Consider the following 23,052-nt stretch of genomic DNA (forward strand, 5'->3'; position numbering starts at 1 on the left):
TTATTATATTTTATTTATTTTATTTTATGTGATTTGATTTACAAAATTAATAAGCATAAAAAAGACAACACTCACTGACGGTCTGACGTTAGTCGTTTGCGCTTTTACGCGTTTTATTCAGAGTACAGAAACTATTGACGGTCCCTTACTGCGGCATTAGGAGCGAGTGTTTGAGCTCCGTGGATTCACTCTGTGCCTGTGGAGCGAAGAGGCTGTAGTACGCGGGATCCCTTACATTTACCCTGTTGTTTACTAACGGCGATGAAATTTCAGTTTTAATCGTTGGAAATAAATCGTCCAGGATGACGGTGGATTTTGAAGACTGTATTAAAGATTCACCCCGCTTTCGGTAAGATGAAATATCTGTTTTCCACAAAAACGGTCGGGATGAGAGGTTATACACTGAGTTAGTTGTGTGATATTATGGGCTGTATATAATGTCATGTTGAGAATGAGATATTATATAGGTTCTTTACATGTTTCCAGTTGCAAGTCTTTGAGTTATCCGCTATTCTGTTGTTTACTCCATTAAATTTTCATGAACGATTCAGTTGATCAGTGCCATGAAATAGACAGTATGAATTCATTATGTGCCAGTCCTAGCTGAATAATTTATATAATTTGAACAGAATTGTTGCTGCTTTGTTATTGTTATTGCATAAATATAATATTATTTGTATTCTTAAGGCTTTAGTGGTTAAAAATCTGAAAGGTCGCAGATTTTAAGTGATTCTCCATTGAGCTCTTAATCAAAATGATGCCATAATCTACTATTTTGTTGCTAAAAAGAGGCATTATGTTTTTTCTTGTAAACAAAATAAGACAGCAAGCAGACTGTCCAGGCTGCTCTTTTCCATGCATTGAAAGTGTGTGATGACCACAAGGTGCAAAACAGAAAAAAAAGCACCGTAGTCCATGTGACTTGTACGCTATGATAAATACACTAAAATGTGAGTGAAATTAAGTGATTATTCACTTAATTCACTGTTATTGTGTGCAAGTCTTGTTTACATAATACTGAAGCAACGTGAGGGTGAGTGGATTATGACAGATTTTTAGTTTGTAAAGAGGTACTTTAATTAACTAAAACTTCTACTAAATGAGTCATTAGTCTGCAATTTGCAGCTTGAGTCACTGATTTTACTCTTACTTATCTGTAACTGCCAATCAGACGTTGCATTACTCTTGAGGTGCTGAACACTTATTAGAGACGGACTTAATGCTCATGATTTATGGTGGTGTAACACCCAATCTGTTCATTGGAATAGATGTGATGTTGATTGTAGTTTCCAGCATGTCTGCTGACTGAGTGTGAGAGGGATGTTTGGCCAGCTCTCCTATGCCCAGCAGTCATTGATTTTCCATGATTCACTCAGCGTGGCTCATATCCCATGGACTAATGTCCTGATGTTCTTCTTTAGGGCTCAGAGTATTTTTTTGGCCGCAATTACACGGGCACTTTAGGTTGAATCATGCACAGCATTTCTTCATAGTTGTTTCCTTGTGTTCATTGAGTTGATGGTCAAAATAATGCCTCTTTGTCTTGACTTTAAAGATGAAATGAAATTTATATGGCAAGAGCGTCTAGGGATCTTTTGCCCACCAAGGATGCATATATTTGATCAAAGATACAGTAAAAAGAGTCATTTTCAGAACAAAAAATTCAATTTAAAATAACTGTTTCTATTTCTACTATTTAACTGTTTCTATTTTAATATATTTTAAAATGCAAATTATTTCTGTGATGCAAACGTGAATTTTCAGCATCATTACTCCAGTTTTTAGTGTCAGATGATCATCAGAAATAATTCTAATAAGCTGATTTTATGTTTAAGAAAAACAAAAAATAAATATTTAAAATATAAGAAAAATAAATAAATAAATTCACAGAGTTTTATTAAATATGATACAATTTTTAATAATATTTTGACAAAAAATATAAATTGAGATGTATCGAATGGATAATCATTTTTTAAATAGTAGTAGTAATAATAATAATAATAATAAAATAAAGACAAATATAAGCAAATAACATACATTTTTTAAATAATTTTTTTGACAACAAATATAAATTGAGATGTAATCAATAGGTAGTATTTTTTTTCAAATAGTAAAAAAACTAAAATTAAATATATAAAAATATAAGAAACTAAATATGTTTAAATAATATTTTTGACAAAAAATATAAATTGAGAAGTACTGAACGAATAGTCATTTTTAAATAGTAAAAAACTAAGAAAAATATTTTAAAAAACAAACTAAATAAAATATCTAAAAATATAAGAAAAATAAGTGAATATTTTTGACAAAAATATAAATTGAGAAGTACTGAATGAATAGTCATTTTTAAATAGTAAAAAACTAAGAAAAATATTTAAAAAAACAAACTAAATAAAATATCTAAAAATATAAGAAAAATAAGTGAATATTTTTGACAAAAATATAAATTGAGATGTATTGAATGGAGTCATTTTAAATTTTAAATAGTCAAAGAAAAAAGCAAATAATAAGAAAAATATTTAAAAAATACAAAATAATATATATAAAAATATAAGAAAAATAAAGAAATATTTGTAATAATATTTTTGACAAATATAAATTGAGATTTATTGAATGGATAGTCATTTTTAAATAGTAAAAAAAAAAATTTAAATTTGAGAAAAAGAAAATATTTTGTAGTAATATTTAATATATATATATATATATATAGAGAGAGAGAGATGTATTGAACAGTTAGTCATTTTTAAATAGTAAAAAATATATAAGGAAAATAAATACATATGTTTTAATAGTATTTTTGACCAAAAATTTAAATTAAGTTGTATTGAATGAATAGTCATTTTTAAATAGTAAAAAGTATAAAAATATAAGAAAAATAAAAATATTTTTAAATAATATTTTTGACAAAAAATATAAATTAAGATGTGTTGAATGGACAGATATTTTTAAATAATAAAAAAAACCTAAAAATATATAAAAATGTAAGAAAATAACTAAATATTTTGACAAAAAATATAGTGAATGGATATAGATGAATGGATAGTTATTTTCATATAGTAAAATTTTCTCGATATTTCTCAGGTCGTGCTGGTTGTCAAGAAGCACACTGGGTAAAATGTTGCAATTTAAACCAGAGCAGCTTGATACAGTGTGAATGTAAATGCCTGAGAAAATCCCTTCCCATCCGATGTCTCTCTTAACAACATATTCTGAGAGGAAGGAGGTGTGCTGGTCCAGCATTATGGTGGAACATGGGATCTAAAGAATTCCGAATGTCCCACGCACAGACTCTAGCTGTGACTGTGGTAAGCACCGAAAACCAGAGGTTAGAAAAATAAACCAGCATTCCTTTACACCCACATCCCCTCCTCAGCACCAGCTCCAGTTACTCCCCACGTGAGCGTGTGTGTGTGTGTGTGAGCAAATGCGTCGGAGTGAGAGCGTGTGTGTTTGAGCGGGCGGCATATATAATCCCTGCTCCAAATCAAAGACTTCCAGACTGGGAAGCAGCACCTTAATGGATGCCATCTGGCCGTGTGAGTCAGGTCTCCTCAATCTCCTCAGGGATTTCCGGGAACTTTCTAATGTTTATAAAGAAAGTAGATTGGGAAATCTTCTGAGGAAGCCACAATATTTGAGGTGTCATTCATAGCACAAACGTAGGGTTAGTTCACCCAAAAATGGACATTCTGGCTTTAATTCCTCTACCTCATGTCATTCCAAACTTGTAGGAGCTTTGTTTATCTTCAGAACACAAATTAAGATATTTCTGATGAAATCCAAAAGAAACAGCTCAGGAAGCTAGTAAGAACATTGAACATTAAAATAGATGTGACATCAGTGGTTCAACCGTAATGTTATGAAGCAATGAGAATACTTGTGTGCAAAGTAAACAAAAACGACAACTTCATTCAGTAGTTTCTTCTCTTCTGTGTTTGAAAACCCAGCATTTTCAAACAAAAAGAATATTCTACTGTTCAAAAGTTTAAAATTTTTCAGAATTGTAAAATATTTTTGAACATTGTTCACCAAGACTACATTTATTTGATTTAAAAAAAAATACAGTAAAAACTGAAATATTGAAAAATATTATTACTATTTAAAAGAACAATTTTCTATTTTTATATATTTAAGGCGCGAAATGAATTGCATTTTTGCATTTTTGAGGGCCTAAACATGCTCAAACTCATAAAACTTTGCACACACGCCAAAAGTGGTGAAAAGTTACGTCTAATATGTTTCAGAAGTAGGTGTGGCAAAATGGCTCAATAGCGCCACGTATAAAATTTCAACAAAGTGCAGCTCGAGCTATGTTTCTCGTACATGTACGAAATTCAGTAGATACATGTTTCACACCAATATGGTGTGAAACAAAGTCAGTTATTTTAAATTTTCTCATTTTTGCAGTTTTCAGGTGTTGTATTTAAACAAACTCTTCCTAGAGATTTAAACAGATCTATACCAAATTTGGTCAGTGTAATCCAGGGGTGTCAAACTCCGGTCCTGGAGGGCCGCATCCCTGCAGAGTTTAGATGCAACCTGAATTGAACACATCTGATCCAACTAATCAAGTCCACTTCCAGAACAACAATTCACAAATAATGTACTTACCCCCTTGTCATCTAAGATGTTCATGTCTTTTTGTCTTCAGTCATGATGAAGTGATGACTTTTTTTGTGGAAAACATTTCAGGATTTTTCTCCATATAATGGACTTAATTGGTGGCCCGATTTTTAATTTCCAAAATGTAGTTTAAGTGCAGCTTCAAAGGGCTCTAAACGATCCCAGCCAAAGAAGAAGGGTCTTTATCTAGCAAAACGATCTGTCATTTTTTTGGGAAAATAAATTTTTTTGTACTTTTTAAGCACAAAAGCTTGTGTAGCACAGGCTCTGGGATGCGCGTTCACGTACTATTGAATCACATCGAAAGGTCACGCCGAACATAGGCAGAACCACAGACCCAGTGTTTACAAAGCGAACGCGCAAAGACTAAGAAAGTGCAAGTAAGTCAATTGCCGTTTACAAACAAAAAGGTACAATGATGTCGGATGATTCTGAAGTTGTAGGAGAAAATAAGATGGAGTTTTTCGACATACTCTACCTTTTTGAGCCGGAGTACACAGACGATGAACTTGTGGTGATTCAAAGACGTGATTCGTAGTAGTGATGGGAAGTTCGGATCATTTTACCATCGTTCAGCAAATTGAACGAACCTTTTTTTCGAGTCATTTCATTTTAGCAAAATCAGCATCACGTGACAGCCCAATAAGATGAACGAACGACTCGAAACAGGTGAACTAATTCCAATACAGAACCTAACAGGATGTTGCGCATGCGAGACTGAACAAATCACTCCCCGAGACGACTCGTTCTTCCCGAGTCACATTAAAGATTCGTTCAAAATGAACGAACCGGTCAAGAACGACCCGTGGATGCGCATCCCAGAGCCTGTGCTACACACAAGCTTTTGTGCTTAAAAAGTATAAAAACTTTTTTTTTCAAAAACAATGACCGATCGTTTCGCTAAATAAGACCCTTCTTCCACGGCTGCAGCTTAAATTTATTTCTGTGATGCAAAGCTGAATTTTCAGCATCATTACTACAGTCTTTAGTCACATGATTCTTCAGAAATCATTCGGATATGCTGATTTGCTGTTTAAGAAACATTTCTTATTATGAATATTGAAATATGTTGTGCTGCTTAATGTTTTTTGAAACCATGATATATTTTTAGCATTCTTTGATGAATATAAACCTAAAAAGAACAGCATTTCTTAAAAAATGGAACTCTTTTGTGACATTATAAATGTCTTTACTGTCACCTTTGATCAATTTATTGCATCCTTGCTAAATTAATTAACATATGCAATATTAACAAAAATCCTTGATTAGCATACTGGACATAACCACTGTATTAACAGCCTTTGTATGAAGGTAAAAGCTGTTATGTACAATGTTTCCCAGGATGTTTCTGGGGTTTTTCCATATCTAAAACATTTAAAAGAATCTCCTTCCTTCACTTGTTGCTGCATGTTGCGCATTACCTTTGCATGGCTAGTTTCACACACTGACTCCTCACATGGCGTTTATGCTTTCACACACCCTGTACAATTATCCATCGCTGTCATCTGGAGCAATTCTATCCCTGCCAGGATCTGGCAACCTTCAAAGACCTTGCGCTTTGGACGCCGACCCGTCCAGTGAGTCTGTGAATGGTCGTTTGAAACGTCAAGGATGCAAAAGCGCCTTTTCTTTGTGCTTAATTAAAAATGGAGGTTATCTTTATCATTCATGTGCAGTTTTTAGCTTTTAGTTGCACTGCTAACAAATCCAGAGCGCTGAGTAGATTGTAGCCACCTGACTAAATATTATTCATCATTCCTGACTCAAGTCTGCTGTGTCACCTTTCTTTCCAACCCCCGTTGAGAGCGAACCGATGCATTCTTGCGCTTGGATTGAAGTTAGTAATTTCATTACATCTCTAGAACTTTCACTGGAAATCTCCAGTTTCATTTGAGGCCTTTTTACTGTCTGGGAAAACTCACAGTGTATTCGAGCCAGTGTTGTTTGGGTGCTAAGCTTAATGGTTCAATCGATAAGTGTCTTACGTAATGACTCGCTTGTAATAGCTCCATCCTGTGATGCTTTTTAAGTTACTTTAGTGTTTTGTTAAATGCACTGCAGGCTTTTGGTTCTTTCAAATGGTTGTGAGAGGTCACTGTGGCTATATTTGTGCATGACAGCTGAAACCGTCTCTACAAGACTGCATTTAGCAAGACCTATCATCATATAAGAGCTACTATTATTGTTCTTATAAAAATATTGGGATAAAACATTCAGTGGACGCTGTGCAGATTTTATTTATGTGAAAGAGGCTCACCTGGACCACAAAACCAGTCTTAAGTAGGACGGTTATATTTGTAGCATTAGCCAAAAATACATTGTATGGGTCAAAATTATCAATTTTTCTTTTATGCCAAAAATCAGTAGCATATGAAGTAAAGATCATGTTCAGTGAAGATATTTTATACATTTCCTACTGTAAATATATCAAAACTTGATTTTTGATTAGTAATATGCATTGCCAAGAACTTCATTTGGACTTTAAAGGCGATTTTCTCAAAATTTTGATTTATTTTGCACCCTCAGATTCCAGATTTTCAAATAGTTGTATTTCGGCCAAATATTGTCCTATCCTAACAAAACACACATCAATGGAAGGCTTATTTATTCAGTTTCAGATGATGTATAAATCTCAATTTAAAAACCCTTATGACTTGTGGTTTTGTGGTCCAGGGTCACATATGTGTTTGATTTTGATTCAGTTTTAATATCAGTGGTTTTACTAGCATAGGGATGCATAATATATTTAATATATAGGTACAATGGATATATGTCGGCCACTATTGGATATTTTATTGTGCATGGTCACTGTTTCTATTTTTACATTTAGATCACATTAGTCGAGATCTAATACTCAAAGATCATCTTTAAAAACATAAATAATTATTTTACATGGTTAAATATAATCTTATATCAATATAATCCAAAATAAATATCCAATTTTATACTGTAATGTTGCAGAGCCTAAATGTACTTTTAGCATTTAAAATGATTAATTTGACTTTATTTTATTTTTTGTTTCATGCTGTATTTTTATCTTAATATTTTTATTATGAAATATATATAATTTAATTACAATTTTATTAAAAATATTTATTATATATATTGTATACATATCTATTTTCATTTTTTATTTAATTTTGCATTTATTTCATCATTCATGTTTTATGTTTGTTTCATGTTTTTTTTTTAGTTTAATAGATACATGTTATTTTTAAATACATCCTATTTTTATATTATTTTTATGATATATATATATATATATATAGTTATTCTTTTTATTTTGTTATATTGTATATATTGTATTTTTTATTTTATTATTTATTTTTATTAAAATTTAATATTAAAATGTAATATTTTGTGTGTGTGTGTGTGTGTGTGTGTGTGTGCTATATTTATAATTATTATATTTATTTAATTATTCATTTTCTAAATATTTTTTAATATAATATTTTGTCAATATAGATAAATAATGGCATATAAATACAGTAAAATCAGTAATATAGTGAAATGTTATTACAATTTAAAATAATGTTTTTCTTTAAGAATATATTTTAAAATCTAGTTTTTTTCTGTGATCAAAGCTGAATTTTCAGCATCATACTCCAGTCTTCAGTGTCACATGATCCTTCAGAAATCATTCGAATATGCTGATTTGATGCAGGATTTCTTATTCTCAATGTTGAAAGTATATGCTGTTTATTTTATTTTATTTTAATATGAGCCATAACATGAATTTAATGTGATTGCCTCTCTATCAAATCCTTTTAAACTTCCTGGAAACTCTAGTTCTTGAGACTTTAAGTGTCATTGCCTGACTCTTGAATGGAGCTGCTGTTTATATGTATGGGGCATATTGTGAGAATGGGGCACATCCTCGTCCTGTTGCTGTGACCCGCGGCATAAGTTCAGTTTATGATTCACATGTGTCGTCTCCAGCTTGTTGCAGAATGTTCTCATTGTTCACGAGGCCTCTCTCTGTCACACTGGCTCCTTTCAATGAGACGGATCAATTGGGTCAACATGATTGGAGACCAACAGCTGGTTGATGTATGGCGGCTTCTCATGATCATGTGAGAACTGTAAAACCCAGTCACACCATGGGACAACTTTTGGGCTTTTTTTTGTGTACAGATTTAATTATGCCACTAGGTCAGCTGAGTTTTGTTTGATTTGAAATTACGAACACCAGAAACATATTTGTCAATATAGATAAATAAATAATGCCATATAAATACAGTAAAATCAGTAATATTGTGAAATATTATTGCAATTTAAAATAATGTTTTTTTATTTTATTTTATTTTATATTATTTGTCATTTATATTCATTGGCCTGGCCCGTGACGATTTAGAGTCTGAACCGTTTCATGTTGAATTGTCGACTTGTTTAGATCCAATTTCAGACAATGACCTCATTAATCTGCAATTACAGCTCATTTTAACCCTGCTTTAGAGTTATTTTGAGCAGATTAAACGTGTTGTCTGCAGGTGTTTTAGATAACTGTTGCGTATCCTTAGACTAAATACAGACTGTAATTAGTGTCAGGAGAATATATCTGCCAAAGAAAGCTGACCAAAGCTATGGAATGGATTGCTTTATTTATAAACCATTTGTGCTTAGAAAATATGCTGGTTCTGTAATAAGTAAAATAAAAAATACAATAAAGTAAATTAAAATAAAAATACAATAAAATTAAATTAAATAAGATAAAAAAATACAATAAAACTAAATAATTTAATAAAATAAAATAAAGAATACAAAAAAGTAAAATAAAATAAAAATACATTAAAATAAAAATTAAAAATTCAAGTAAAATAAAAAAATACAATAAAGTAAAATTAAATAAAAATACAATACAATACAATAAAATAAAATAAAAATTCAATAAAACAAAATAATTTAATAAAATAAAATAAAGAATACAAAAAAGTAAAATAAAAAAATAAAAATAAAATAAAATAAAAATATTGATGTACTTCACTTAAATTTATTTTATTTTAGCTATAGTTCCATTAAAATAAGTAAAACAAAAATAAATAAGTAAATAAAGATTAAAAATACAATACAATAAAATAAAATAAAAAATACAATAAAATAAAGCAAAAAATAAAATAAAAATACAATAAAATAAAATAATAAATTAAAATAAAATGAAAAATACAATAAAGTAAAATAAAATAAAAATACAATAAAATAAAATAATACAAAAAATAAATAAAAATACAATAAAATAAAATAAAAAAAAAATAAAATAAAAATACAATGAAGTTTTATTTTATTTTAGCTGTAGTTGATATTAAAATAACTAAAACTAAACGAACTAAATAAATAAAAACTATTTAAAAATGACAAACAACGAAACTAGCTAAAATGAAAACAAAAACAGGAAATAAAAATAATTAAAAATTAATTAAAACATTAATAAAAACTGTAATAATACCTAAATATTACAAAAATAACACTCCCAATAACCAATCAGTTGATGCAAACTGCACATAACAAAAATCAATCTAGATGGCTAGATTTGAAAGAAATCTTGCAGCCTGTCTTCAGAGAGGCGGTTAGTTGTTTTGAACTTGTTCCTAAAGTTACTGTTGCTTTGAGCTGGAAGGGATTTCTGCAACATGCTCTTATTTCTTCTGCTCTACTTCATATTGACCTCCTTCTGTTCTGAATGTGTGCCAGCAGGGCCTGATGTCTTGCTTACCTCCACAGACCCAGATGGGCTCAGAGGCCCCCCGTAATTGGGCTACGAGCCTCACAACCCCGGCCATCAAGCAATGTGGACCTTACATCATGATCTTATATCATGATACTAACATAGATAAGAGTATCTGGACTAATTAAAATAATAAGCACACACAGTGAGTGAGTGCACAGTTCTGATCTTGAATCAGTGTGCATTGCCGCTTTAGCTCTGTACAGAGCTAATTAGACGCCCGCACGTCTAGTTTCTGGCTCGCCCTGAAGGCCGTCCTGTTAATTTAATCGTCCTATTTTTACATGATTAAATAAGACGCTGTGGATGTGTCACTGAGACCGGAAATGTTCTCCTCATTTCTTTGAGTGTCACTGATTTGTCCGGCCTTGTGGGACGACGGGCTAAATGTGAAAACAACAGGGATTAGGTCAGCAGTTTGAACGCTCCTGCTAATCATGGATTAGCCCACATTACCCCCTGAACACGGTCCCAGGACGTCAAGGTGTGCGGACAGCTGTTTGACCACCTCTGCTTGATCCAACTGCTCCAGATTGTAAAAACAAAAATTAGACAGCTTACTTTTTGATCAATGCATATAGGCTGCATTTATTTGACCAAAAATACAAAAATAGTTTTTGTAATATTGTGACAAATTATTACAACTTAAAGGCGCAGTAAGCGATTTCAGATAAATGCTGTATGCTTACAGCCAATCACCAGTGAGGGGCGTGTCTACTCATGATGGGGGAGGTGCTTGTGTTGTATGAGGGCGGAGCTATATGGGTATTTATTTATTTTTAAAAAATACTTTTTTTTTGGACTTGACCCCTTGCTAAAAATCATTCAGAACACCTCAGTATCCATATGGCAGCTCTACTTTGTTTGCTGCTGTGATAAACTGACCACATTCCTTCCTCTTGGGAAGTGGGATGAGCCTGGATCTTTGACAGTTAGGATTTCTTAAACTAGCCAGACTCAGGACAGGCGTCGGAGGAGTCCATCTACATGATGATAGGACTGTGTGAAACAAACCAGTCCCGGGGACGTGCAGTTGACTTCAGAGGAAGAGTAATCTGCAGAGGATTGTGGGGGAGTTTGCTTAGTTTTATGGATCAGGATCTGAGAAAGAGACCATGAGATTCCAGTTTTTTATCCTTGAGTTGGAAGAATTTAGATATTTGAAGTGTAAATGGGTGTTTATTCAACTGCTTGTACCTTGGCCTCACAACTGTGTAGTTTCCACTGCATCTCAAATCATCTATTGTAAACAATGTATTGTGATTAGTATTATTTTAGTATTGTTTACATACTATTATAGTATTTATTATTTCTTTTATTTTTATATTTTTAATTTTCATTTAATTTTAGTGTGTTTTAGTGTTTTTTAATTGCTTTTTGATATTCTATTACCTTTATTTTTATTTGAATTTTAGGTAAATTATTTTAATGGTTAAACTCATTTAAGTTAGTTGCCAAGCCAACATCTCTAATTAATTCATTTCTATTATTTAAAAAAAAAATAATAATAAATTCACAAAGACTATTAAAAAATATTTTTTTAAAATAATTTTGGGCAATTTGACAGAATTACATATTGATTGAAAATGAAGCAGAAACCTTGATTTTTCTATATTGTGTTTCATATTTCATCTTTATCTCTTCACTGAAACTTTTGTCTCCTTGGTAAATGTACAGTATACAATAAAGTAAAAAAATTATTAGGAGCAAATTGTTCAGTGGGGTGAAAATTCCATTATTTACAGGTGCATCTCAATAAATTAGAATGTCATTTATTTCAGTAATTCAACTCAAATTGTGAAACTCGTGTATTAAATAAATTCAGTGCACACAGACTGAAGTAGTTTAAGTCTTTGGTTCTTTTAATTGTGATGATTTTGGCTCACATTTAACAAAAACCCACCAATCTCAACAAATTAGAGTACTTCATAAGGCCAAAAAAAAAAACATTTTTAGTGAATTGTTCGCCTTCTGGAAAGTATGTTCATTTACTGTATATGTACTTAATACTTGGTAGGGGCTCCTTTTGCTTTAATTACTGCCTCAATTCGGCGTGGCATGGAGATGATCAGTCTGTGGCACTGCTGAGGTGGTATGGAAGCCCAGGTTTCTTTGACAGTGGCCTTCAGCTCATCTGCATTTTTTGGTCCATTTCTTGTTTCTCATTTTCCTCTTGACAATACCACATAGATTCTCTATGGGGTTCAGGTCTGGTGAGTTTGCTGGCAAGTCAAGCACACCAACACCATGGTCATTTAACCAACTTTTGCTGCTTTTGGCAGTGTGGGCAGCTGCCAAATCCTGCTGGAAAATGAAATCAGCATCTTTAAAAAGCTGGTCAGCAGAAGGAAGCATGACGTGCTCTAAAATTTCTTGGTAAACGGGTGCAGTGACTTTGGTTTTCAAAAAACACAGTGGACCAACACCAGCAGATGACACTGCAACCCAAATCATCACAGACTGTGGAAACTTAACATTGAACTTCAAGCAACTTGGGCTATGAGCTTCTTCGCCCTTCCTCCAGACTCTAGGACCTTGGTTTCCAAATGAAATACAAAACTTGCTCTCATCTGAAAAGAGGACTTTGGACCACTGGGCAACAGTCCATTTCTTCTGCTCCTTAGCCCAGGTAAGACGCCTCTGACGTTGTCTGTGGTTCAGGAGTGACTTAACAAGAGGAATATGACAACTGTAGCCAAATTCCTCGACACGTCTGTGTGTGTGGTGGCTCTTGATGCCTTGACCCCAGCCTCAGTCCATTCCTTGTGAAGTTCACCCAAATTCTTGAATCAGTTTTGCTTGACAAGCCTCTCAAGACTGCGGTTCTCTCGGTTGGTTGTGCATCTTTTTCCTTACACTCAACTTTCTGTTAACATGCTTGGATACAGCACTCTGTGAACAGCCAGCTTCTTTGGCAGTGAATGTTTGTGGCTTACCCTTCTTGTGAAGGGTGTCAGTGATAGTCTTCTGGACAACTGTCAGATCAGCAGTCTTCCCCATGATTGTGTAGCCTAGTGAACCAAACTGAGAGACCGTTTTGAAGGCTCAGGAAACCTTTGCAGGTGTTTTGAGTTGATTAGCTGATTGGCATGTCACCATATTCTAATTTGTTAAGATTTGTTGGGTTTTTGTTAAATGTGAGCCAAAATCATCACAATTAAAAGAACCAAACACTTAAACTACTTCAGTCTGTGTGCATTGAATTTACTTAATACACGAGTTTCACAATTTGAGTTGAATTACTGAAATAAATGAACTTGCAAACTTGAATCTGCAAAATGTTAATTATTTTACTAAAATAAGAGGGATCAGACAAAATGCATGTCTTTTTTTTTTTTTAGTACTGACCTGAATAAGATCTTTCACATAAAAGATGTTTACGTATAGTTGACAAGAGAAAATAATGGTTGAATTTATAAGAATGAATAAATAAGCAATAACATGCATTTTGTATGATTACATTTTGCAGATTCTGCAGGGTTCTGACCTCAACTTACTTTTTCAGAGTTTAAGATGGTAAAAACAATAAAATCATAACATAAGATACATTTGTGTTGCAAATGGCACAAAAAGACCAACACAAATGAAAATGTTAAAATATCTTAGTTATAATAAAAGTCAACTGTAGGATGTATAAATGTCTGAAGTTGAAGAAACACCTCAATATAAACACTTTATGGAGTGAAAACTCCTCTTAAAACATTGGTTGGGATCTTGAAACAGTTAATGTCTTCCATAAATCATCAACAGAAGAGCAAGAAGGTGAATGAGAGCACTAAGACCTTCTAAGTCATGTTAAACAGACTTAACTTATGAGGCTGAGCTGATGTCATTACAGGCTTTTGTGTGCCGGGCTCTGTGTGAAGCCTGGCAGACCTTCCTGCCTACAAAAGCTCAATAGCCACTCCATTCACACACCGCCACACAAAGGCAGTGCATTCTGAGCAGTTTGCAAATCTACTTCTATGCGACATTCTGGAAGAGTCACCATCATGGGTGAAGACCCTAAAAAGCGCGAATGGTTTATTAAGTGAGGAGGGGAAATCTAATAACATGTCCGTATGACTCAGTTTGCTTCCTCTGGGCTCTTCTGCTCATGTTTGGCTAATGATTTAAAATTGTTTTGTTGAGTCACAACACAGTGCGTTGTTGACAGCACACAGGAAAGGGAAAAATAAGGAGAGATTTTGTTTTTTGGACCAAGCTAAAGCTGGGAAACCTGAAACCCAAGTTTAATTGGCAAACAAGTGGTTCTTAAAACTCAAAAGAATGAACACAGTGTGCATTTGATCTCAATTGCTCTCAGATTTCTGCCTGTTTAGAGTAAATCTCACCCTCCCACCACTGTAAAATGATTTTTCAAAGATTATTGGTAGGGGTAGACTGATACTGATTATTAAGTAGACTGATTAACCCATATATGTCTGGTGTAAAAATGAAAATTCATGTCAAAATTAAGAATAGTAAGGACCCTGGAAAAATTTTCTTTATATGCTTTTAAATTATTTTGTCGGCAAATCGGTTTTGAAAATGACCAATTATTACAGATCAAGTAGACTGATAACTAATATTTTGAACCAATATAACTGTCGGGTGTAAAAATGAAAATTCATATCAAAATTAAGAATGCTTAACATTGGCAGTAATTAAAAGCTCTGACAAAAACTTTCTTTAAATGTTTTTAAATTATTTTATCAGCAAATTGGTTTTTGAAAATGACCAATACCGATTGTTACAGATCAAGTAGGCCGATAACTGATATTTTAAACAAATATATATTTCTGGTGTAAAAATGAAAATTCATGTCAAAATTAAAAATAACAATGCATCTGACAAAAACCTACTTTAAGTGCTTTTAAATTATTTTATCTGGAAATCGGTTTTGAAAATAACAGATACAATTGTTTGAGATCAAGCAGGCCAATAACCAATATTTTCAACCAATATGTCTGGTGTATAAATGAAAATTTATGTCAAAATTAAGAATAACGAGCTCTGACAGATACTTTCTTTTAATGTTTTTAAATTATTTTATTGGCAATTTGGTTTTGAAAATTACCGATACCGACTGTTACAGATCAAGTATGGCGATAACTGATCATTTAAACCAATATATATGTCTGGTGTAAAAATTAAAATTAATGTCAAAATTAAGAATGACAAGAAATCTGACAAAAACTTTTTAAACGCTTTCAAATTAGTTTAGCGGCAAATTAGTTTTGAAAATGACCGATACCCATCGTTGCAGATCAAGCAGACCGATAACCGATATTTTTTATATATATATATATATATATATATATATATATATATATATGTCTGCTGTAAAAATGAAAACTCATGTCAAAATTAAGAATACCAAGGGCTTTGACAAAAACTTTTTTTAAATGCTTTCAAATTATTTTATCGGCAAATAGGTTTTGAAAATGACCTTTACTGATTATTACAGATAAAGTAAACCGATAACCGATATTTTGAACCAAAATATAGGCCTATGTCTGGTGTAAAAATGAAAATTCATGTTGAAATTAAGAATAACAGGCTTTGACAAATATTTTCTTAAAATGCTTTTAAATTATTTTACCAGCAATTTTTTTAAAATGATACCGATAACAATAAAAATGCTTAAAATCGTGGACCTTTACTTACTGGAGTACATTTTACAAGAAAGTACTATTTCAGTTTTTGTAAACCGAAAAAAATTATGTAGAAACAATTTTCATTCAGAAATTGCTAATAAATCTCACTAACAATTACAAAAAACAGCAAGTATTACAAAATTAAACATGAATTATTAAAGTAGCGAAACTGAAACAGTATTTTCTTGTGAAATGTATATTTTATTTACTGTACTTTTTTTAAAAAATCATTTTTTTACGCTGTACTTCAAAATCTTACATTTAATTCAAAGTGTTAATTGCAGTTTTTTTATATTTAATTGTGAAATACCTGAGTGAAAATTGTTTCTACACTAAATTCGCTCAGTGTAGACTTAAAAAAATGATTGTTGATTGTTGAAACATGAAGTTGTAGACAAAACAAAAAGATTTACTAGCTTTTTTTGATTGATAATGGTTTTAAAGCCATTTTTTTTCAGTGTACAACAGGAGTTTACTGTAAAGAGTTTCCCATGAAGCCTCCTGTTGATAGGTGATGGAGTCTTTCTATTGCCATCTCCACAGGAAGAACAACATGAAGCCTTTCATTCAATGCTAAGCGATTCCTTTCAAACCTTAAGACATGCAGCATTTCTTAAAGTACTAGTAAACAACCTCCAATCCTTCAAAACACGGCTAAAGCAGTTGAAAGCCCCCTAGCGTGACCAACAGGTGGATGTAATGGTTCTCAGTTAGGATTATCATCATCCACCCACTCCCGTCTTTCCCTTCTGCTGACCCGCACAGGAAGTTCACAGCAGGCAGCATCTCAGTGGGCGGTTATGAGTTTGTAAATCTCTAATACTGTAATTTAGCATTTATATGAATAGTTACCGTAATGCTCTCTCTGGCTTAGTCATGTACAGTAAATGGTGTGATTTACAGCCGTCAGGCATGAGGATGGGAAATTACGCTGATGCTCTTATTTTGTGTACTTAACAAAGTATATACTTTTTGCAATTCTTGTTAGTACGATTCTTTTTAGTGAATCACCTGAATCAGTTGGTGAGTCAGAGGTTTGAATCATGGACTGAATCAACTCACTGAACCATTGGTTATTGTCTGACTTGATCTGAGGGTGAGTAATTAATGACACAAATTTCATTTTTGGGTGAACTGTCCCTTTAAGAAACTATGATGGTGAACAACGGACTGCAGTTTTTGCATCAAATTCAAGTACTAAAGTAACAGTTCATTTGAACTAAATGTGTTTTAAAGACAGCACTTGAACTGTGGATTAAAACCAGGTCGAACTGACTGTACTTTTCTGATTGATGTACTTTACTCTGGACAGAGGAACCGCTTTGAGGAAGTCCAGAGAGGGAACCTGGCATTAACTGGACTTCTTTATTTTATTTATTTCTTCCGTCTGAGTCTTTGTCCTGTATCTAACGGTTCCTCTCCCGCTGTTCGTGAATCATGTCGCTTCATCTGGGTCTGTTTCTAAGATGTTGCTCACTCACATCTGGAGCCCTTACAGGCATCTGGTTCTGATCGGGCCAAACCCACTCGCTTTCTCAGCACGCTCAGGGTCTTTCCCTCTGCGCTGCTCCGTCCTGTCCCTGTGCAGCACAGGAAGCGCGTGTGGATGATGGTGGCCTACTGGAATATTAACGAAGGCTCAGCGAACTCAGCAGGGTGTGTGTGTGTGTTTTATTCACAGCACCCAAAGCTCCATTCAAACTGAGTGAGCCAGGTTTTCAAAACCATTACAATAGCACATTGTAACATACAGTTGTTGTGTACAACATGCATTACAATTGAATACAATAGTGCGCAACCTTGAGTATCCTTTTGCTTTAAAGGGATAGTTCACCCAAAAATAAAAAATCTGTCATTAATTACTCACTCTCATGTCTTTCCAAACCTGTAAGACCTTCATTCATCTTCAGAACACAAGTTAAGATATTTTTGGTGAAATCCAAGAGCTCTCTGACCCTGCATAGACACAACTGACACATTCAAGACCCAGAAATGTAGTAAGGACGTTTTAAAAATAGTCATGTGACATCAGTCGTTCAACTGTAATGTCACAAAGCTATGAGAATACTCTTTTTGCACAAAGAAAACAAAAATAATGACTTTATGCACGTTCATGAGAGTAGTTCCATATATTTTAACAGTTGCAGAAATGTTTACTGATAGTTAGTCACCACAGTTTTAATGAGTATTTTATTGATCATTTAATAATTTAGTTCTTCAGTGTAAGTATATGCCATTTTTTTTCCCTATTGTTTTATTGTCCACTAATTTTGGACAATAAAAAATTGTTGCAAGAAATAAATGTTGTATATAGTTCATCACAGATCAAAATGCATAGATTTTTGCCCGTTATTACAATGTATTTTTTTTTTTATTTCTTATTTGTCTTTTGTTTTAACTATTTGTCTTTTGTTTTAACTATTTTAAAATTTCTTTCATATTTCTGGCATTGTTTGGTTCTTAGATCGTACATATTTTTCATTTCCATCAAGATTTAATGACAGTCATTATTTAAAAGTTTATAGGGTATTTTTAAAAAATAAATTGGGGTAGAAATATAATTATTTAATTGTAAAGTTAGTATTATAACTTTATTATTATAAAATTGTAATTGAGTGTAATTTAAGCATTTGTATACAAATCAGTTCATTTTAATCTCAAAATTATATTGATGTAATACCAACTGACTCTCATGTATACTTTACAGCATTAGTTGAAAGATTTTTTTCCTTGAGAAAATCTTGCATGTACTGTACCTGATATATATCCAAAATAATCCATTTTGAATATAATCAAATCAAAACAAATTGAAAATTGACTCACAAGCTTGTGAATCAGAATTGAATTGAATCATGAAATTTGTCAAAACCCAGCCCTAATGAAACATTTCTTCTTATTATGAGTGGTGAAAATGGATGTTTTTGTTTTTGTTTTATTTTTTTTTTGTGTGTGTGTGTTTTAATTGCATCCAAAATAACAGTTTTTGAGTACATAATATATGTGTTTATATATATATATATATATATATATATATATATATATATGTGTGTGTGTATGTGTATGTGTATGTATATGTATATGTATATGTGTGTGTGTGTGTGTGTGTGCGTGTGTGACCCTGGATCACAAAACCAGTCATAAGGGTCATTTTTTCAAAATTGAGATTTATAAATAAGCTTTCCATTGATGTATGGTTTGTTAGGAAGGGACAATATTGGCCAATAAAGGGACAATTATGGCAGAGATAGAACTATTTAAAAATCAGGAATCTAAGGGGGGGAAAAAAAATCAAAATATTAAGAAAATCGCCTTTAAAGTTCTTCAAATAATGTTCTTAAACATGTATATGACTAATCAAAAATTAAGTTTTCATACATTTACAGTAGGAAATTTACAAAAATATCTTCATGGAACATGATCTTTACTTTACTTTTCCTAATGATTTTTGCCATAAAAAAATCAATAATTTTGACCCATACAATGTATTTTTGGCTATAGCTACAAATAAACCCCAGCGACTTAAGACTGGTTTTGCGGTCCAGGGTCATATATATATATATATATATATATATACATATATATACAGTACACACACATATATTATGTAAACAAAAAGCGATTAATCATTTGATAGCACTAGTTTTTTGTGAAAAAATTATATATTTTTTCCAGAATTCCTTGATGGATAGAAAGTTCAAAAAAGCAGCATTTGAAAAGGAAATCTTTTGTAATATTATAAATGTCTTTATGGTCACTTTTGAACAATTTAATGCATGCTTGCTGGATAAAGATTTATTTGTTTTAATTAAAAAAACAAACAAAATCTTAGTGATCCCAAGCTCTTGAACGGTAGTGTAAAATGAGCATCTAATTAGTGGCATCATGTAATCAGTTCCTACATAAAACCTCAGTTAATGCTCATTAGTGTGCTCTGTGTAATTATTGAAGGCTTTCCCTTTATTGGTGGCTTGGTGTCAATGTTACATTGATGGCTTGTGAGTCTCAGGAGAGCCTGTGGTTTGCGTTCAGGCTTAATGAGGCATGAGGGAACTTGCTCTTCCCACTGCAGGCCTGTTTGCACACTGATGCAAGCTCCATTCCCTAAAGACCTGCTGCCACTTCCAAGAGCACTAAATATACACCAACCACATCCATCAGTGTGGAACATCTGAGCTGACATTTCTTCTTCAAAACTTCCTGTGTTGACGCATTTCTTATACTTGAAATCAGTGTCTTAGAGTCTAATATTGTACCATTATTTCCGATCACTTACATCATTCACAGTGCATTATGGAATGAGTAATTCATTTCCTCATGTTTAAATCCAAGTTTGTCATGTTTAAACTTTTAATTAGATGGGGAAATCATTCCAGAATTTTTCAGTTCACCATTGTGATTCTATAGGCTGTGATGAATATCAATTTGTATAGGATGGACTCCAGTAGCTTCCTGTCATGGAGACTAGCGTATGTTGGTTTACATCACATACTATGGAAAGCTTATCAACATCCTGGTCCTGGTCAGGATGACAGCGTGGTGACGTCTAGAGCTTATTATTGAACCCAGTTTTCAGGAAACACCTGGAGGAAGGAGAGATGAGCATAACCTATGAACTGTGACCTCCCTCTGGTTTTGTTTGCATGTTTATCTTAGACAGTTCATGGTGTCATTATTTGCTCTTCCTAGAAGTCCTTCGGAAGCTATAGAGCCTCAGTCCTTCCACTGATGGAAACTGGAATAACCACAAGTCAGCTTTGGGAAGCACAATAAATCTGTACCATATTGGTACACATTAGATATAATAGTGATTTTATTTATATAGAGTTATATTAAAAGAGTGATTTTAAAAACAGGAAAAAAAGAATGGAAAAAAGAAAGCATGCACAGAATCTTGGAATCCAGTCATAAAAATGGAATTTACTGTATAACATGGAATGTCACGGAATTTGACAAATTTTGGATGAATAAATCAAAAGTAGGTAAGTATACTTATATCAAAACGTGATATGGACTAGTGGACTATATGGACGTGTGGTGTTATTAGCCTCTGCCGCCTCAATATATAAGTACATGAATACATTAACGTGATCTCTAGAACTGCTCTGAAAGTCACCTAATAAGATTTTTACCATTTCTTTTGAGAAAAGCTATAGTTATATCATATACAAACAGAAACTTAAACTTCTTCACAGCAACACGTCAAAATAAAAGTTTAGTTTAACTTGAAGAAAATGTGACAGAAATATACTACTTAATGTAATGATAGTACTACTACTACTATTATTAAATTATTATTAAAACATTATTTTTTAAGGAGTATTTAGCAAAAGAATATTTACCAGAAAAATGTAGATACACAGCACAGTATTTCTGGGCGGGGGAAAAAAAGTATTATTTTTAAATACAATCTATTAGATGTTTTTAATTATTAAATTTAATAAAAACCATTCAAATGGAATCCAGAAAATGAATGGAAAACACAGAATTTAGTAAAAATAAAACTGAATTTGAGAAAATTCATAGGGCTTTAAAATATATTTTTTTGTTAAGCTTTTATTAAATTGCTGTTAAATTGTGTACGTTTCATGATTTCAATTAATTAGACATGCTTTTTGATTAATAAAATAGAATTTAATTATAAGAACAGAGTGGAGAATCCAGAAAAATCAAAACAGAAAAAAACCTGAAAAAAACAGAATTTGGGGGGGAAAAAAAGGGTTTCATAGGGCCCTACTAAATTCACTTGTAGCATTTTAAAAATTATTGTTTTTAGTGTTTTTTAAGTTTATATAGACATTTAATTTTTTTATTGATTTAGGCATGGTATAGAATTTTGTTATGCCTACTAAATTCACTTGTAGCATTTAAACACAATTGTTTCTAGTTTTATTTTTAATTTATTTAAACATTTTTTATTTTTATTATTATTATTTTTTAACATTTGTTTAGACATGGTGTAGAATTTTAGTATTAACCATTTATCTGTTATTGGCAATAAAATAAAGGTTATCATCTTTTCAGCTATTTGTATTTTTACAGTATGATTTTACAGTAAAAGAGATCTTAATCAAATCTCAAAATGAATATCATTTTTTATACTGTGCATTATAATGTCGTCTTGCCTAAATTCACATGTAGCATTTAAAAATGCTTGTTTTTAGTGTTTTATTTTTAAATTATGTAGTCATAATTAATATCATCCATATGTCAGTTATAGTTAACAGCTATTTGTCATTTTAAAGAAATAATTTTGTAGCAAAATAGATCTTTAGCAAATCTCAAAGTGAATATCTTTTTAAAACTGTGCGTTAAAATGTTGTCATGCCCAAATTCACTTGGAGCATTTAAAAATCATGGTTTTTAGTATTTAATTTTTAATTTATTTAGGCATTTTGTTTTATTTATTTGGGCATGGAACAGAACTTTAATATCGGCTATTTATCGGCTTTTAGCAATAACATAAAAATGATTATCTTGTGAGCTATTTGTAATTTTGCAGAATGATTTTTCAGCAAAATAGATCTTCAGCAAATCTTTAAATATAATTTTAATACTGTGCATCATGTTGTCTTGCCTGAATTCAATCGTAGCATTTAAAAATCATGTTTTTTTACTATTTAATTTATTTAGACATTTATTTAATTTTTAGGCACAGTACAGTAGTTTAATATTAGCCATTTATCAATTTTTATCAGTAAAATATAAATTATTGTCTTGTAAGATATTTGTAATTTTGCAGTATGATTTTTCAGTAAACGAAATCTTCATCAAACTCAAAATTAATGTCTTTTTTACTGTAAATTATAATATTGTCATGCCTAAAATCACTTGTAGCATTTAAAAAAGATTGTTCTTAGTGTTTTATTTTTAATTTGTACACTTTTAATTTTAGACAATGGTATATAAGTTTAATGTCGGCCATTTGACAAAAACATAAAGATTATCATCTTGTCAGCTGTTTGTAATTTTGCAGTAAAAGCGCTCTTTTACAACTCCCCATTGGTTTCAGATGGCAAAATTGCAGCAATATGCCTTTCAAAAACCATTAAAGAAATCAAAATACATATT

At 31.9% G+C, this 23,052-nt stretch overlaps 1 protein-coding gene across 2 annotated transcripts in view; it reads left to right on the plus strand.

The window, feature by feature from the left end:
- Positions 1-203: 203 nt before the first annotated feature.
- acap3a (ArfGAP with coiled-coil, ankyrin repeat and PH domains 3a) overlaps positions 204-23,052 on the plus strand; it is a 95,318-nt gene continuing 72,469 nt past the window's right edge. For both annotated transcript variants that reach the window (XM_051096591.1, XM_051096593.1), the window contains exon 1: positions 204-349. In XM_051096591.1, coding sequence (XP_050952548.1) covers positions 303-349 — 47 coding nt within the window. In that variant the 5' untranslated portion in view covers positions 204-302. The remainder of the gene's footprint in view (positions 350-23,052) is intronic.

The sequence above is a fragment of the Labeo rohita genome, chromosome 23 (genome assembly GCF_022985175.1).
Source record: "Labeo rohita strain BAU-BD-2019 chromosome 23, IGBB_LRoh.1.0, whole genome shotgun sequence".
NCBI lineage: Eukaryota > Metazoa > Chordata > Actinopteri > Cypriniformes > Cyprinidae > Labeo > Labeo rohita.